At 35.5% G+C, this 18183-nt stretch overlaps 1 protein-coding gene across 2 annotated transcripts; it reads right to left on the bottom strand.

Moving 5' to 3' along the window:
• Positions 1-6363: 6363 nt before the first annotated feature.
• LOC107720530 (ETS homologous factor-like) lies at positions 6364-14008 on the bottom strand. 2 transcript variants are annotated; one of them, XM_016528267.1, is made up of 9 exons: positions 13852-14008; positions 10301-10409; positions 9181-9429; positions 8390-8446; positions 8139-8195; positions 7931-7999; positions 6987-7016; positions 6579-6774; positions 6364-6493 (listed from the first exon to the last, which is right to left on the bottom strand). In XM_016528267.1, exons 2-9 carry the CDS (start codon positions 10398-10400, stop codon positions 6394-6396), a joined length of 858 nt encoding a protein of 285 aa, XP_016383753.1. In that variant the 5' UTR covers positions 10401-10409; positions 13852-14008; the 3' UTR covers positions 6364-6393. The 2 variants fall into 2 exon arrangements, with proteins under 2 accessions (XP_016383753.1, XP_016383752.1); XM_016528266.1 differs by having other exon boundaries at positions 8139-8198.
• Positions 14009-18183: the final 4175 nt, after the last annotated feature.

Below are 18183 nucleotides of genomic sequence, written 5' to 3' on the forward strand. Positions count from 1 at the left end.
GTGTGATAGCTGAGCAGGAAGTATGTCTATATAGTTTCCCTGTACATTAGGTAGGTGCAAAGCATATTTGACATATTAAGTAAATATAACATTGGACAATTCACAAATACATACTGACGCTACTACTTTTTCTGGGGCTGCGTTACGTATCCAGGTCACCAGTGTCTGTTTTTGTAGTATTTTCTGTTTCTATCAAAACAAAATAGCCTATTTGCATTAGCTTTCTTTCAAGAGTGAGACACTGAAAGATGTGACGTGACGTGACATGTGGCCAAGTATGGTGACCCATACTCGGAATTAGTGCTCTGCATTTACCCATCCAAAGTGCACACACACAGCAGTGAACACACACACACACACACACCCGGAGCAGTGGTAAAGATGTAAATTGGTAAAAAGTGAAAACATGTAGTTAGAGACACTCGAAATGTAAATTCTTTAATTATTTAGTCCCCCGCATGTTATAAACCGTATCACTTTCTTTCTAAAAAAAAAATAAAATAAAAAACTCTAGAAAACTCTAGAATCGGATCAGTCCAAAACATCAACGAATCAGAGCAGTTTTGCGAACTGGATCAACTAAATCACTGAAAAGATCCGACTCAAAGGAATGATTCGATCGTGATTCCGTCATTACGTATTATCATCGCGCGCAGAGTTAGGACGAATGACAACATTTTCAATCGATATTCATTTTTCATATTCAATGAAAAATCATTGATTTTTCGTTAAATAAATCACCTTTTACATTTCATGGACACAAGGGTGAGTAAATAAAAACAGACGTTTGATTTTTATGAACTAGGCTATATAAGCTAATTTGAGATTGATTCAGTCCTAGTGAATAATATTTTGTGACGTGACATGTGACATGACTTAAATTAATGGCTGTTCACATCAAGAATGATAACTAAAACTATAAAGTTTTAATAATCGTTCTAATTATACGTGAATATGGAAGGCCGTTGATGTAGTAGGCCTAAACTAAACAGGCAAAACTTGAAGGCAGGGTTGGGTGATTTGGTTCAAAAACATATTTACATAGGCCCTGTCCACACGTACACGGTTATTTTTAAAACCGCAGCTTTTTCTACACGGTTTGGCCATTCGTCCACACGCAAACGCAGCAGCAGTTCACTGAAACCGAACATTTTTGAAAACGCCTGCCAGGGTGAAGATTTTCAAAAAGCGTTTTTGGCTTGTGACGTCGGCGCCTGCGCTGTTCTCTCCGCCTACTGGAGACTTTTTCAGGCTTCTGATTGGCCAACATGGCTTTACGGTTGAGATTATTTCGCCACCTGTTAGTTTGGCATGCTCTTGACAGTGCTTCATAGCATGCGTTTGCGTTTTCATGTGGACGGGGATTTTTTTAAAAACGGAAGAAAGAAAAACTCAGTTTATAAAAATACCGGTGTACGTGTGGACATGGCCATAGTACATGGCTGACACACAAAATATGTCTCTCAGCCATTGGGCCCTGCTATCAGCCGAACTAATGCATCTCATTTGAAACCTCAAAGGAGTTTTTGAATGTGAAGCAAAAAGATAAGATGGATCCAGACTACACAGAACAAGCACAAAGCCTCCTCTGATCCGAGATCAGCTGATAGACTGTGTTGCAGCTGTCTTTAGACGTGGTTATCTGCCATCGCTTCCCTGTTCTGAATGCTGCATCTGATGATCGAGGTGCTTTAAATAATGAAACGTCTGAGTACAACACACATGGCACATTCAAATTGGTTCATAATCAGTGTAGTGTTTTGAGATATTGCGTCGTTTAAGCATGTAAAACAGATTGCTAACGCTATCTCATGCTAAGGATAAAGGCCTTGTTTAGGGTGAAATTTGATGAGAAGTGCAAGTGCATGAGCTGCACAATCATTTTAAATCAGAAATTTGTCTTGCTTTCCTTTAAAAATATTGTACAAATCATTTTTAAAGCAAGATAAGAAGCTAATTATATAATAATAAATCTTGAAGTTTTCAAGTATTGATAATAGGCCTAGTAATGCACTGTAATACATTAAATTAGATCGAAAGTAAGTCCTTATTTGTGTTTAAATCACACATTCTTGGTATGTAGTCATTTATGCAACTTTTTTTTGGTCCAAAAATATGAATCTTTTGGGCACGTGGTCAACCCTCGGCCCAGCTCTGAATTTATTAGCACATCGTTCCTGGGATTTGGCCGAGTGGCACGTTGCAACATGCACTGAACTGCTGGCTGTCTTTCATTTTTACATTTTTTCCTGCTCATTCCAACAGTGTGAAAGATGCAGGCACTGTCAGACAAACTCATTTTCTCTACCTCAGCCTTTCTTCTCTTCATGCCACGGCCTTTGAATGCACTATCCGTGGATTTCATGCAGAAAAGTTACGTTTTATGTGCAGTACTTGCATTAGATCAGGGGTTCTCAAATGTTTTTTTGAACCAAAGGCCCCTTTCATAATCCCAAACTGTTCAATTACACCACTATGAGAAAATATACTATAGGGGAAATAACAATACAGCAATAACAGAGCAAAAACAAACAAACAAACAAAAAAACAATGCAGGATTTTTCTTCACGAACTCACTTACAGCTAAGTTTTTGTTTCCCATTTGTTATTTCAACCTTTACAGACTCACTCACATTGACTAACGTGTAAAAAAAGCAACATTTTCTTCATACCATTTTATAACTTGTGGTAACTCTTTCTTATAAGGTTATGAATATTAATGAAAATTACTTTGTTTAACTTGACTTTAATTGCTGCATATTAATACTTAATTATTATTAATATTTGATAAATTGAATAAATTATTTATTAAAACAAATGAATATTAAAAAAATGAATTTTATGATAATGCATTATGAATGGACATTTGTTCATTTGTAATAAACAATTGTATATTTTAAACTTACTATACATAATGGTTAAGTAATTGCTAAAACAAACAAACAAACAAACAAACAAGCAAGCAAGCAAACAAACAAACATTAGCCTAGATTAATAAATGCTCTAAAAATTGTTTATTGTTAGTTCATGATACCCAATGCATTAACTTATGTTAACAAAATCATTTCCTAACTTTAATTAAAACATTGACATAATTTTTTCAAATCAGAATTATTAGTTAAAAACTGTTTTAAAACTAAAACATAAATATTTCAGTATATTATACTATATTATATATATTAGTATATTATTATATTTATATTTATATTAATATAAGTATTTCAGCTATTTGCCAAGGAAACATATATATATATATATTTGTATTTAGTTTACAATGATGTACTAAATAAAGTAAAATGAATAAAAGCTACATAGACATGTACAATAAACAAATAAAAATGACAAAAAACAACAACAAAATAACTAAACCTTTAACAAAAATGAAAATGAAAACTTCAAATAAAAAACTAAAATCTAATACAACTATAATAACATCTCAATGATACTAAAATAACACAGATTTAAAAGAAAATATTTTAAGAAAATTCTATTTACAGTATGTCTTTTCCACTGAGCCCCTGCCCTTCCTTCTCAGACCCCCAGGGGTCTCTGGATTGAAAACACTGGAGCTAGACTAGCATTGGACCCAAAATGCCTCAGTCGAAGGTTTGGGATTCACAGTTACAGGAACTATATTGTCTTAAGTGGATTATCCACACATAATAAACTTGTTGACAAGCACTGCTCACTTCAGCAGCAGCGCTTCAGTTATTCCCATATTTGCAGTCGCTGTGCTTTGTTTTACAGGTTCCCTTCCGTGATAGGAGCCCGTTTTCTTTAGTCACAGATAGGAGTGGAGAGATAAAACACTCAAGCAGTGGCAAATTTTGTGGGTGCGGATAAAGATAAGGATTAAAAAAATCTAAATAAATCCCTTTGAAATCATGTTTATGAAAGAACCATAATACTGCAGAAAGTGATGGCAAAGAGTTAGAAGGTGAGAGAGGGATTTGCCTAGGAAAAATCTGACAGGAAAACAAAGAGAGAGGCCAGAGAGTGTCAGCGGCTCTTATCTCATGGAGCAGCAGGGAGCCGTTTATCTATTGTCCGGAGGTGGCAGCACTGTGGCCGTGACACGCACGGTGGAACAATTAACTCGCTGGCATTTCGTCTTATCTAACATAACTCAACACTGACAACATCTTTGGCCACAGTTGCTGCAAATCATTAGCTATCATTGCCATCCGAGCAACAAAAAGGAAAATAAAAGAATAGCTTGACATCCAGCATTGTCCCTGTGTGTGAAGGGATGAGGCGTTCCCGGACACTCCGGGACATTATTGTCCTCTGGTTCAATCAGGTTAAAATTCATCTTTTCGCTAAGTCAAAGTCGAGTCTTTTTAGAAAGAAGATAATTTTTTGTGCCCTTTACTTCAATTAGGCCTTACAAATCTCTCTTACAATGAAGTGAATATAATTTTTGAATGCAATTTTATTCTGCCTTGGATTTTCTGGTGTCTTAAGACTGAAATTTCCCAACTTGAATATTCATGACTTGAAATCTGCCACTCAAATATTAAAATTAACCCAAGTTTGAGTCCCAAACTTGATTGAATCTATCTATCTATCTATCTATCTATCTATCTATCTATCCATCCATCCATCCATCCATCCATCCATCTATATAGTTGTTTAATTATATATATATATATATATATATATATATATATTTCATGTTTAAGATTCATATAATTAATAGATTCATAGAAAACCATAAAATTAAATTTGCGGGCTAATTTTTTTAGTTGCCATCTTGTCTAAATCTGGCACAATTTCTATTCAATCAATTGCAAATAAACAAAATTATTACAAAAATTGCTCAATTAAAGGTTTGCCACAAGACATAAAAAACTTAATTTAGGGCTTAAAAACTCGTATTAGTTATTTTTAATAACTTTAATTATAAAATGCACAACCTATAAACAAGCATTAATAAAAACTTTACATTGTGGCCTTTTGTGGTTCATGATGTAGGCCTACATTGACAGCCCCAACAATAAAGACCACAACCTAGTGTTCTTTCTTTTTTTACATCTTAGTCCTTCACTTCAACTTCTTTGCTGTTTTACCAGGGTAAAGGGCGTTTCACATTGAGCGCGATGCGCGATGCGATTGAAAGCGAGGCGAATCGCAGACGAATGGTGCTTTCACAATGAGCACGAAACGACTGATCGCCAATGCATTTTTCCTCAGATATGTAGGCACTATCTCGTATTTAACATCATCCGCTGCTCAATATACAGCATTAAATTAAGATAAATAAAGCTTGAAACACAAACTATTTATAATGCTTACAAGAATACATCTTAAAATATAATTAGAGGTACAGTTAGCATCAAGCTACACTTGAAAATGTATGTGATTATTATGTATTGCTTAAAACCCACTTTAAACCATCATCGAGGAGTGCTTTTAATAACTTCCGATTGTGATCTAAAGTTGATTTTGATTCTATAATAGGCAGACATGCACTCTTTGCATATTTTATAATGGATTGAATGCTACACCTGCTTATCATTTGTCATAAACATCCTTTATTGTTATGAAAATATCATGAGCTGCATAAAAACACAAACAGAAAATATATATCGACACAATCATATGTCTATTTGCTTTCATACTTCATGTGTAGAAAAATGTTTCTCTTAATTTTTTTCATATGGAAGGGCAGGAGATATGATCACATGATTGATAGATCTAGAGTGAACGCACTCAGACTCATAACACTCGCGCATGTGGAAGAAAACGGACAGTGCTCTTCATAACACGTAATTCAGTGGAGAATTAATAGAAATGATATTCTTTATAAAGAACATGTGAGAATAAATCTGCTCTCAGATATGAATGATAACAAGAACTCAGCATCCACTCTATGTTTGTTTACACTGGTTTTTGAAACCACACCACCACTGTCGCCCTTTTGTGCAACAGTGACACGTGATCTAAGCTCAAATCTAATTGGACGGCCCATTTCATCGCGGAGCGAAAAATCGCCACACAAGATGAAAAATAATCCTCACTTTCACTTTCTTGTGCCGAGAATGATCGCGCCTGGTGTGAATAGCCCCATAGGGATCTATTGTTTCGATCCGAATTTTCGCGTTCAGTGTGAAAAGGCCTTAAGTCTACTCTAAATTGAGTTCATTCTACTTGATGAACAGGACCCTGTATTTAGGACAAATGACTTTTCACAGTAGATACAAAACATTTACGCTTTTAGAGTCAAATGCATATAAAATTAGTGGTACATTTGTAATGTAAACAATGTAAAGAGCATTTAAAAATATAATCAAATAATAAGTTGACAAGTACTTCAAAAAAAACAAAAAACAAAACTCAATAATGTTATAAATATAGGTTTCACTTGGAAGCTACATGTGAAGACAAAGTCCTTCACTTCTCAGACTCTCTCCAGCCTCGAGCATTTCTGCCGAACTTATAGACAAGTCTACGTCCATCCACCCGTTCCAGGATCTCTCGTTTATAATAATACCTTTGGAGAGAAAGAAACATGCAAGCAGCTCAGAATACTGATCAGAATCCTTTAAAAAGTTGCAAAATTCCAGGGAAGATGTTACCTCATCGCTCGACTGAGTTTCTCATAGGTCATACTGCTGTTATTTTTCTTCTTGCCCCAAAGTTGAGCCACGGCTTCCGACTTAAGGAAGCGGAAAACCCCCTCGGAACGATCCTCCCATTTGATCAGGCCGGGGTTACGCTCGGGGTTCAGGAGAATGTCTCGGATGAACTCCCATAGGTGCGTCCCGCGAGGGTCTGTGGAAATATGAGACTGTGTGAACGTAGTTAGATGAGAATCACAAGGAATCTAAAGCAGTTTCAAGACTTGAAAAGGCACATCCACGTGCCAGAGGTTTCGATATGTGCTGCTGTCAGGTTCTCTAGACAAACACCGGGTGAAGTTCAGGACACATTAACAGAAAAAAAAAAACCTTTGGTGAAGTAAGATGTGAAAATTTTCAACTCACTGTGTCTTTTGACTTGTGACCGCTTGGGATCTGAAATGAGAAAATTAAAATGAAACCACATTTATTAAAGTGACAGCTTACGTTTCTTATGGATCATGGAAAACTTGTGACTTGTAACTTCAACTTTGGCTTTTAAACATCTCTGGCTTTTGAAAATGAGGCTTATTGACTACTTCAAGGGTACTTTGTTGTCCTTTTTGTAGTCAGTATTCATTTTCATTGTATGGAAAAGATCAGCTTGGACATTTTATGTTCCATGGAAGAAAAGAAAAATCACAGTTTCAAAATCAGTCCATTCAGGGGACTGGAGGAAAACCGACTGGGAAAGTGCATGTGTTATAAGTATTTTTAGTTCCTGTGTTTAACTGTCTAGTTTAAGTGTCTGTGGGTGGACTGTAAAGATTTTGTTCCGTATCAGTAGCTTTGCAACAGCACTGCATGCCTATCTAATTGGTCTGATCTCAGTCCTTTGTGCCTGCTGTGAACAAATCATTTCAGTTATGTAACACAGGCGATAAGGAAGAACACAGCAAAGAGAACCGGGGCAAATGGCATTGTATTATAACTATAAACCTTTCTCTATAAAAATATTTATTTGCAAGGGTGTTAAAACATACATTTATGCATGCATATGTATGCATTTGGTACATGCTTTTATTTAAAGCAACTTCCACTGCATTCAAGAAATACATTTTTATCAGTTAATGCATTCCCGGGAACTGAACCCATGTCCGATACAATACATAGATGCATCAGGATAACTTAACCTTGAACATTCTCAAAGTTTTTGGACATTTACCATAGTAGTACCTTGGAGTACCATGGTATTACCCTCAGACACAATCACCATACAATGGTATCGACATAGTACTTTTTTATATGGAAGCAAGGAGAATGCTGCTTTTAGGATAAGATTTAGTGCAGTTCAAATTAAGATCATTTACCTGGGCTTGAGGGAGCAGGTGAGGATAATATGGTGTTGGGCTGGAATGAGCTTTTGAAATCAAACAGTTCTGAGGAAAGAGAACATATGACACAATATTGTCAAACTGTTAGGTTAAATAAATAATATATACACACATCATCTTGTTTTAACAGGAAATACATAACCAAATAATAAAAAATAAATAAAAATCATAATTTCACATGTACCTGAAGTGTTGTAAAAGTTGGATTCTTCCTTGAAGGGGAGGATTGAACAAGGGAAGACTGCTGAGGAAATTGAAGTACTTGGTTACAAAATCGTGATATGAAAAGTCTATTTCAAGAGAATCTGTAAACGTCTGTTTTCAGCAGCAGATGTGGGTCAATGTTAAGTCACTGATATTATGTAAACTTTATGCTATAAGGATTGAAATGAAACCAAAAGCTCTTTTAGTTTTACTTTGTGTGTGGTTACTTACTCTCTACTTCTGTTTTAATGTCCACTGGTGTAAACATATCTGTGTGACCATACTGACCTGTGAGACATTAAATAAAAAAGACAAAAAAGAAAAATGAGTGCCTAAATATGTCTCCATAACAGTGCTTATTTTGTAGTGACTACCATCAAATTTCCAAGTCACTCCCGCATCATGTTGTCTTAAACCAGTTTAACTTGTTGGTATGGTTCTCACATGACACCTGTATATATTTTTCTGGTCTTTATTAGGTTTAGTATTACACTGTAATGGAAAGTGTATTAAACTTATAGCACTGACTGTTTATGAAACTCTGGGTCTCGTTAGCAACACCCTCCTGGATTTATGATCCGTTTCATAATTTGTTTCTCTAAAAGTCGAAGTACAGTCGAAGAGAGACAGGAAGTAATTGGATAGGAGAGAGGAGAATGGGATTGCAAAAAGGCCACAAGCTGGGACTCAAACTTGGGTCACCCAAAATCTATGGCTCCAACCTTGATTATCCTCCTTTATTGATCATGAAATAACATTCCTAGCAAACAATCGAAAGCCAAACCCTATCCCTACTCAAAAATAACCTTACCGTAACATACCTATTCAGAGAGAATAAGGAAAACTATAGATTGACAAGAAGTGCTAACTTAAAGTCAACTTTCAAACCCAACCATAACAATCTGGTATCTCATTGATAATGTTGATGCAGGACCAACAAAGTTGTTGATCCAGGAACATGGCAAAATCACATTAACCATCTCGTTCAGGGTTGGAAGGGTAAACAGAGTTAAGATGCATACCGTTCCACTTGAGGTCAGTCAGGCTTTGGAAAAGAATGGAACCTAAGGATCCGGCTGCCCGGGTGAAGTCTTGGAAGCTCATGTTGCACAGTTGCCTCCCGTCAAGGTCAAAGTTCTGGAAGGGAATGCTGGTGGCATCAATTTGGTGCATGTCCAGAGTCTGTTGGAGCCATTCCCACACCTGGTACTTGGTCCAGGTTTGTGGGTGAAGATCCTGAGACCAGAGCCGGCTCATGTAACCGGATGTCACTGCGGATGCAAGTTGAGGGAGAATGGTTTCAAAAGGGTTTAGTAAATGTCCCTACTGAAACCTGGTTGGTGCAGATTTGGTGCTGGTCAGGTTTGGTCTTTTTAGTGAAGTTGGTTGACCAAGAGAAAGTCTTGATGGGCACCAGATAAAAATACTAAGTTGACCAGAATGAAGTTAAACTGTTACAAGCTGGTTATAGGAGCTGTCCAAGTTCAAATCATAGTGTTCCCAGCAAAGCTTGCTGGTGAAGTTGGTTCACTAGAATGGTCATTTTGTTGAAGCAGGTTGATTAAGGAAGTCTTGTTTGCTTGTTTAGCTAGAGCAAAGGTCTTCAACCCTACTCCTGGGGACCCATAATCCTGCAAAGTTTATTTCCAGCCTGCTTCAACAAACGCACCTATGATTTTTAAGCAGTTCTGAAGACCTTGATTGACTTGTTCAGGTCTGTTTGATTAAAGTAAGAGCTAAACCCTGAGGATAGTGGGTCTCCAGGAGCAGGGATGTAGACCTTTGATAAAGATGATTACAACGCACTAGCATCACATGTAGGAACCAACATCCAAAACACAATATACTGTACACTGTAGAACAGCTAGTTTTAGCATTCAGTTATATACTGTAAAATGTGTAAATAAAAGTACTGCACATGGTTTCTAGATAAACGTGAATCACTTTCACTATCTGTACATGGTCCCTTGTGCAGGCAACTGATAACCTGGTAACTCCAACAGTGACTGCTAGAGAAAATGATTAGCCTGCCAGAAAAGTCTCCGCTGATTAGCGATAAACGAAACCAACAACCTAAAATCTGTACCGGAATTGTACTGGATGCTGGAATATTAGGCTCTGTTAATAGAGAAAGAACGTTACCATCAGCGCAGTTGTAGTGGGTTGTCCAGGAAGCAGGTGGCTGGTTGTCAACACTCACAGTAGCTGGGATACTCATGACACCGCTGGCCTGAAGGACCATGATCCAGTGCTGTGGAAAGAAATGGAAAGGAATGTTTATTTCTTGCCATGCAACCAGAAACGATTCTGCAACTTTCACACAATGTAACCTTAGAAGAGCAACGTGGACTAGAAAAGTCCAACTTAGCCTTGGGTATAAAGCTGATGCTTTCTAGCTTGTTCTTTGTGGTATTTGACCCAACAACCCTCTGACTTAGCCTTACACTGCACCATCCTTGTTGAACGGGAGAGTGACAGCATACTTGACGACATTCTTTTAATAGTAAACATATATACTGTGCCAAAAGTGGACATATAATTAAAGTGTAGACGTTATACCAGTTTACAGTTATGATCGGTTAGGGAAAACAAAGGTCTTTTATATGTTCAAAGGGTTGGGGTGGTGGGGGGGGGGGGTTGTGAATTTTGTGTGGGTGTCCTTCGTGCCACGTTCAACCACACATGCAGACACATTTGCACAGGAATGTGTCAGTGTTTCTAACCGTTTTGCATACATAAAAGTTCCACCTGTCCTTCAGTTTAACAGTTAGATCAATGGTGCAGTCATACCTTGTATCATATGATCTTTCAGCATTATACAAAACACTGTTTAAAACCATCTACTGCTGTAGTGCATCTGTGTCGTGAGTTACAGGCTAGCTGAAAGCTACTGCATAAGCACCATTTTGTGCAGGTTTTGTATACAGGATCTCAGTGAAAAACATGAGCATGATCGAATCCCGATCAAGTATTCTGAAATGTCTTTTGACCCTATATAAAATAATGTTCTTATGATCATTTAAAGGGGTCCTATTATGCTTTTTCACTTTTTCAACTTTAGTTAGTCTGTAATGTTGCTGTATGAGCATAAAAAAGCTCTGCAAAGTTACAAAGATCAAAGTCCACTTCAAAAGGAGATATTTTATTTAACAGAAATCACTTTTCAAAAACTACAACGAACGACTCGTTTGGACTACAACGCATATTTTTTTCCAGGATTTGTGATATCACAAATATCGACGAATGGCACGAGACCTGGTTGAGCTGCACTAGAGAACGCAACAAGTGTTATCACTATGTCAGAGACACGCTAGCTTTCCCAAGAGTTTAAAAGCATTGTAGACCCTATTCCAAAAGGTAGGCATCTTGATTATACAACCCTCCTACGATACCTCAAAACTTCAAAGAAAAATCCAAGATGGTGAAAAAAAAAAATGTTTATTATAAACGCACTTTTAAAATTCGAAAGTATTTTAAGCAATATTTGTTTGTGCTATGAATGTTTATGCCTATTTTATGCTTGAGTATATTGCTCTGTTAGCAACATGCTAATGTGACACTCAATAGAAAACCATTGTAAATAAAAAAAATGCTATTTTTGTGGTTGCTACTTATGGTGATTGTTACAAAACGGTCATTTATGAGGTTCTATGAGGTTTAAGATGTTCGTTTATGTCGCATTGGATATTCTAACGTTATTTGTGTGCTCAGATGAGATGTATAGCTCACTACAGTACACTCAACTACAGTATCTCACATGACATGGGTCACGTGATGTCCAATGTATTCCTATTGGCTGTCCCATCAGGATGATGCTCATTTGCATAAAGCTAGACCTTTCTCAACTTTGCTGCATTACTGGACATTCCCAAATCATATAAACATTAACTTTCACTAAGGTCATAGGTATGGTTGTTTTGACGCTTGAAGTTGCTGTTAGTGTGAACGTCCTCTTAGAAGGCAGAAAGACCTTGCTAGGTTTTGGAATAGATATATAAATCCAGATAACAATCATATTATACAAAGGAAACAACAACAGAAAAACTTCAGGAAAAAACACTTGCATGGTAAAAATGTGATTCAGCAGAGATATAGTAAAAATTACATTATTTACAAGAACTAAGTATATTGACATTCCTTGGAAGGATTGTAAACCTGTTTAGTTTGATGTCTTAGTCAACTGTGGAAAATTCTCTTATACATTAGTGTTTAAAGTTGTATGTGAAAAACTTCCTACTTGAAATCTGGCCTATATTTATCTTTTTATTGATCCTAAGATGACCTGGCAGATCATTTTATGGAATGTTTGTAAAACTGGGGGAGCTATGCTAACAATAGATAATGTTCACACCAAGAGCAAATAAAGGAAATTAGAGACATAGCATTTGTTTTGTCCTAAAAAAAACCTTCTACCAAAACTTAGTTAAGATAAACTGAAACACTGAATTTTAGCCTTACTCCTACATTAACATTTAATTATTGTATTTTTTATTCATTAATAATTATAAAAATATTTTATGAATATGTAAATAATAATATTAATAATAAAAACCCTACGTTGTTTTAATAACATTTCAACTTAAATGTAAAAAGTAATTACTAAGTAAAATGAATTAATTTGTGACACATAACTTTTACAGCTTTCCAATTATGAATGGACATTTTGCATAATAACAGTCCTTTGTCTAGCATAGTGATATGAATCTATTTTTTTTAATGGAAAGATCTTTCATAAATCAAATTACTAATGACTTGTTCTTTGTTTCTTTTAACTGGAAAAGCAGGTTGCCAGATTCTTTTCATCATCATGAAACCCATCTGATGTATTTCATCCCAGACTGGTGTGTTACTATGGTGATGTCTACTGTAATGTATGAGGAAAGAAAACAATAAACATATTTTGGTGTTTATGACATTCCTTACAGTAACTGACCCAACAAGCTGGGCTACAGGCCGTCATCTTCCTTTACCAATCAGTTATGGAGAAATAGGGGACATTTACACTCAATTTGTATGTGTTGTACACAGTATGCAAAGTGTTTCCAAGTTTCAGAGGCCCCAAATAGAATTTGGACACTCCAGTTACAATTAAATGTATGAATGTCACTGCATTGCATAAAAATAATCAAACCAAGTGGCATCTGCAAACAAATGATGCTTTTCATAAAACTGTTAGCAACTGTTCATTAACTGATCCCAATTTAGAGGATGTACAAGTCAAGTCCACTAATTTATGATGACCGCAAAGTACTTTTTATTTATTTTAAACAGTATACATTTTTATATTTTAAAACCTAAAAAATGTCTTTTTGTGAAATGTTTGATTCGAAAAGTTGTTTGCTTTAAAATCATTTCTTGAGTTTAACATTTTCAGTTTGCTCTAATCCAAATATCCCTATCAAATATTTCTTGATTTCGAACTGGTTTAATATGCATTTATGCAAAAATATGTAAAACAATTACAAAAATAAAGCAAATGGTGATTTGTTGCCCAAAGTAAAAGCAAGGACAAAAAAAAGGCACAAAATTCACATTCCTTTTAAATATAGTCACATACATTACAACTATTGTATGTCACTTGTTAAATTAAAATGGTTTTGCATCATCATCTGGGATCATCATTGAAGTGCATCAGTGAATGAAACCTTTTCTGCAGAGAATCAAAGAGAATTAAAGTGTCTCATATTGCTCACCAGAGATGTTGAATGTGATCCAGGTGGACTGCTACTGGTTCAAAGTTAAATGTTTCTTTCTTCTCTTTCTAAAGTTGTCAGCGTCTGTATGGGAGAGACGATTTGAGTTTTAATGGAGAGGTTGCGTTGTGACACCTGTGGCACTGCCTAGGCCTGCCAAACGTCTGTGACAGAGTGCGACCTCGTTCACCAATGAGGATTTTTATTCCATCTGCTTCCTGCTGCTTTGATTGGCTCATTTTCATGCCAGGTGGGGTACTAGGAATTTTCATACGGTAAAAAAGGTACTGTTGTAGCAAGTCACTTTCACTATGAATACACTATCAGTGTCTCTCTCGCTCGCCCACACACTCACCCACATGCTTCAGCAATCCTGCCTGTGATTAATCTATTGATGTTTAACAAGAACTCAACTATCCAGTTGCCCTTTTTTTTTGTGATCCAGACAGCTTTATTGAGATTAAAACGTATATGCATGCTATGTACAGTGGGTATAGGAAAGAATCACCCCCCTTTAAAATAATCACATTTGGTTGCTTTGCAGCCTGAAATGAAGACGGGTTTTTGTTTTATCCAGCTGTATTTACTCAGTGCAACTTATAACATCCAAGTGAAAGATATAACACCAACATGTCAGAGAAAAAAAACAAAAAAAAAACAGAATCACTGAGTTGTAAAAAGGCTCACCACCTTGTGTCAGTATTTTGTTGATCCACCTTTTGCTTTAATTACAGCCTTTCGTCTGTTGGGATATGTCTCTGTCTCTACTAACTTTGCACATATAGACTTTGCAATATTTGCCCACTCTTCTTTGCAGAACTGCTGAAGTTCAGTTAAATTCGATGGTGACGGTTGGTGGACTGCAGTCTTTAAATCATTCAATGGGGTTTAAGTCTGGGCTCTGACTAGGACATGCAAGGACATTCACATTTTTCTCCTTCAACCACTGTGTGCTCAGTTTTGCTGTGTGCTTTGGGTCACTGTCATGTTGGAAGGTAAACCTTCTTCCCCTTGACAACTATCTGGCTATCTGTTTCCTTCAATCCTCACAAGTGCTCCAGTCCCTGCTGCAGAGAAACACCCCATAAAGCCACATCTGTGGAGAATTTGTGATATTGTTGTCACATGCACACAATGACCACTCTTTGTCATACATTCCTGCAACTGCTTCAGGGTTGCCGTAGGCGTCTTGGTCGCCTCTCTGACCAATTTCTTTCCTATACCCACTGTTTGTATGTATGTATATAAATATAAATGCACACACACACACACACAATTATTAGTTAGTTAGTTGTTCCTTTTAAATATGTAATATTACGTTTAAAGTTTTAAATAAAATATGACAACAGCAATGCAGTAATAATTCATCACAAAATATATATATATATATAAAAAAAAAAAAAATCAAAACACACCAAACATTGGGAATCCTCTACTGTATAATATGACCCATCATTAACTGCTTACACCCAGACAGCTTGTTAGCATATGACAAAACAACCTCCTCACACTGCAAACTCCATTGTCTAACAAAACATGATCAAAACACAAGCTGCGTGTCTCCCGTTCTCAGAAGAATGTGCTGCTTCCTTGATCAGAGGTCTGAAAGCTCACTGACATACACAGAAACAGCAGGCCCTGAGCGCTCAGGTTAGTGGGAAGCGTTACACCATTTATTAAAGAGGCTCTGAAGCTCTGAGACATAATGGGTAAATCACAGAGGAACTGTGCTTCACTCTGACTCAACATATGTGCTGGATATTATGTACATCTGTGGCCTCACACACTTCGGCCAAAGCAACATCTGCACAGCAGCTCTGCCAAAGCAAAAGCACAAAAAGATTTGCTGTCACGATTTGAGACATTAGTTAATAAGCAACAGAGTTTGCATTGTGTGGAGTGTGAGAAGTTTTGTGAACTGAAAATCTTTAAATAAAATATGAATTTAATATGATATGAACAGTTATTTTATCATTATTTATATACTGTTATAGTCATTCATATTTTGAATGAACTTTTATTTTAATATTTTTAGTTTTAATTTATTTTTAGTAATTTGTACATTTTACATTTTTATTTTAATATTTCTATTTAGCTTTTTAATTTTTTTTCTTCAACTTAAATATATTTTATTTCATCCAAGTCAAGCTGCCAAGTTTTTTTTAAAGTTATTTGTTTCATTATTTATATTTCATTTTATTTCAACTTAATTTGAATTAAAGAAAACACTGGATGATTTATTTTATTTTATTGGAATTAAAATATTAGTTGTGAAATATACATTTTTATTGTATTTTATTTTTTTGTAAGATTTGGATAAAATAAGTAAAAGCAAATGAAAAGGAAAATTAATCTCAAAACAGTAAATAAATAAAAGCAAACCAAGTATTGCCACACATGATAACCTTAATTTTAAAAACTTAAATAGTTCCTATATAGAACTAAAATATATAACTAAATTCATAATTAGTTTTCATATGTACGATTGTCCCATCTGATGCTGTGAATATGTCATCATCTTACTAGCTTTAACTGTTGCAAGAAGGCCCACTTTGATTTATTGGCTTGTCTATACACCTCATACATTTGAAAGACTCTGAGCTGAAAGTCCCCTCAAAACGTAGTGAATTGTTTTCATTTTATTTCATTGTACCCTTTTAAACACTGTCAAGATTAAATTAAGATCTAATCTTGCCAGGCTTAGATTTAAGACCAGTATTTAGGCTGAGTCATGAGGAACCGCTGCCAGAAAACTCAGTCTGAAAGTGAAACGTTCGCTCAGTCGGTGAGAAAGGGCTACAGCTCACGTGCTCATTACATATGAGAAATCCTTCTTTCCTTCCTTCCCTTCATTTTCACGATCCCTTCATTAGGCTCTCATCAGCACGTTCAAAGCTGTCATCTTTAATATTTCACACGAGGTGGAGAAAGAGACAGAGAAAAGAAAGAGAGTGGATGATTTTATTAGGGTCAATTACAGCTACAAATGTCAATTTCTCAGGCTAAATTGCAATTTTACGTCCTTTTTGTGAGAGAACAATGACTATGTAATTAGAGTAATGAGCAGCGCATCAGCTGAATGATTTGTGCCGAATGAGGAGTTTCTTGTGTGTGTGTGCATATATATACACACACGTGTGTTACACACTTGGCTATTTGTTGAACATTGCACGTGATGTTCAAGTAATTACACATAATGTCTAATTACACTAGTTGAACTGGAGAGTCCTATGTTGTGGTGTGTTATGACCGTATGTGTCTGAATTCCCTTCTCCTCCTGCACAGCTGCATTCTGGGAGGAGTGGATCAGTACGCCTGCAGTTCTTTTCCAGGCCACTTGATAGCACTGTGAGCTCACTAAAGTTGCGCCGCGTGGCTGGAACAGCACAAGTGCTTGTTTAAAATATGAAAGCTGTCATGTAAACCACTACTTGGCATGTAGTTTTTCATTCGAGATATATGTTTTTAATTTCACTTGTTTTTGCTTTGCAAGTTTTACAAGTACAAAGACTTTACATTGTATGAACTGACCCATGAGCATGGGAAATGGTAGAAAAGGACTTTCTCATGTAGGAGACAGACAGTGCGAATACACATATTTTGAGAAACAAACCAGAGAATGGAACAAAGAAGGTAGAAAAAGGCAGAAAGAGATTGTTTATACACTTAACAACCATAATGCAAACAAAAACAACCAAAATCAGTGGTGCGGGTGGCTGCATAGATATATGTATCTATGGGTGGCTGCCATTCGGTTGCTATGTGGTTGCTAGGGCGTTTTGGGTTGTTGCTTATAGGCCCAAATCACAAGAGCCCAATGTCAAGTTTTTATATCATCCTGTTCCCTAGATATGATTGTAAATCTATGGGATTTTTTAGGAATGCATGATATATTGATACTATATCGCTCATTATGCAATTCAGCAATTGACAGTACTTTAAATCATATTAAATTTGTAAATAGTACTAAATTATTAAAAAAAATAAACATTAATGAAATAATTATTATATTATATAATATTAAAACATAAATATAAAATGTAATCTAAAAAAATAAATGTAAAATATTTCAAATATTTCTATTTATTATTAAATAAATATAAAAACATGAATAAAATCATAAATATCAAATATAGATAATAAATATAAAATAAAAATGAATACATTTAAGAATGTGTAAATAGTACTAAATTATTGTCATATAAATATAGGCCTACATTAAATGAATATATATATACAAATTTAAATCTAAATTTTAAATATAAAAAATATATAAAAGAAATATAGATCATATAAAATACATAATAATAATAATAATTATTATTAATAATA

The sequence above is a fragment of the Sinocyclocheilus rhinocerous genome, unplaced genomic scaffold (genome assembly GCF_001515625.1).
Source record: "Sinocyclocheilus rhinocerous isolate Xijiao unplaced genomic scaffold, SAMN03320098_v1.1 scaffold3040, whole genome shotgun sequence".
Classification (NCBI taxonomy): Eukaryota; Metazoa; Chordata; class Actinopteri; order Cypriniformes; family Cyprinidae; genus Sinocyclocheilus; species Sinocyclocheilus rhinocerous.

Bases quoted from the DNA above. Each gene is read 5' to 3' on its own strand.
- LOC107720530 (XM_016528266.1), bottom strand. From the start codon at position 10,400: ATGGTCCTTCAGGCCAGCGGTGTCATGAGTATCCCAGCTACTGTGAGT. The intron at 8,447-9,180 runs GTATGCATCTTA...AATGTCTCACAG, and splicing joins GACTGACCTCAAGTGGAACG to GTCAGTATGGTCACACAGAT. The intron at 6,494-6,578 runs GTAACATCTTCC...TTCTCTCCAAAG, and splicing joins AAACTCAGTCGAGCGATGAG to GTATTATTATAAACGAGAGA.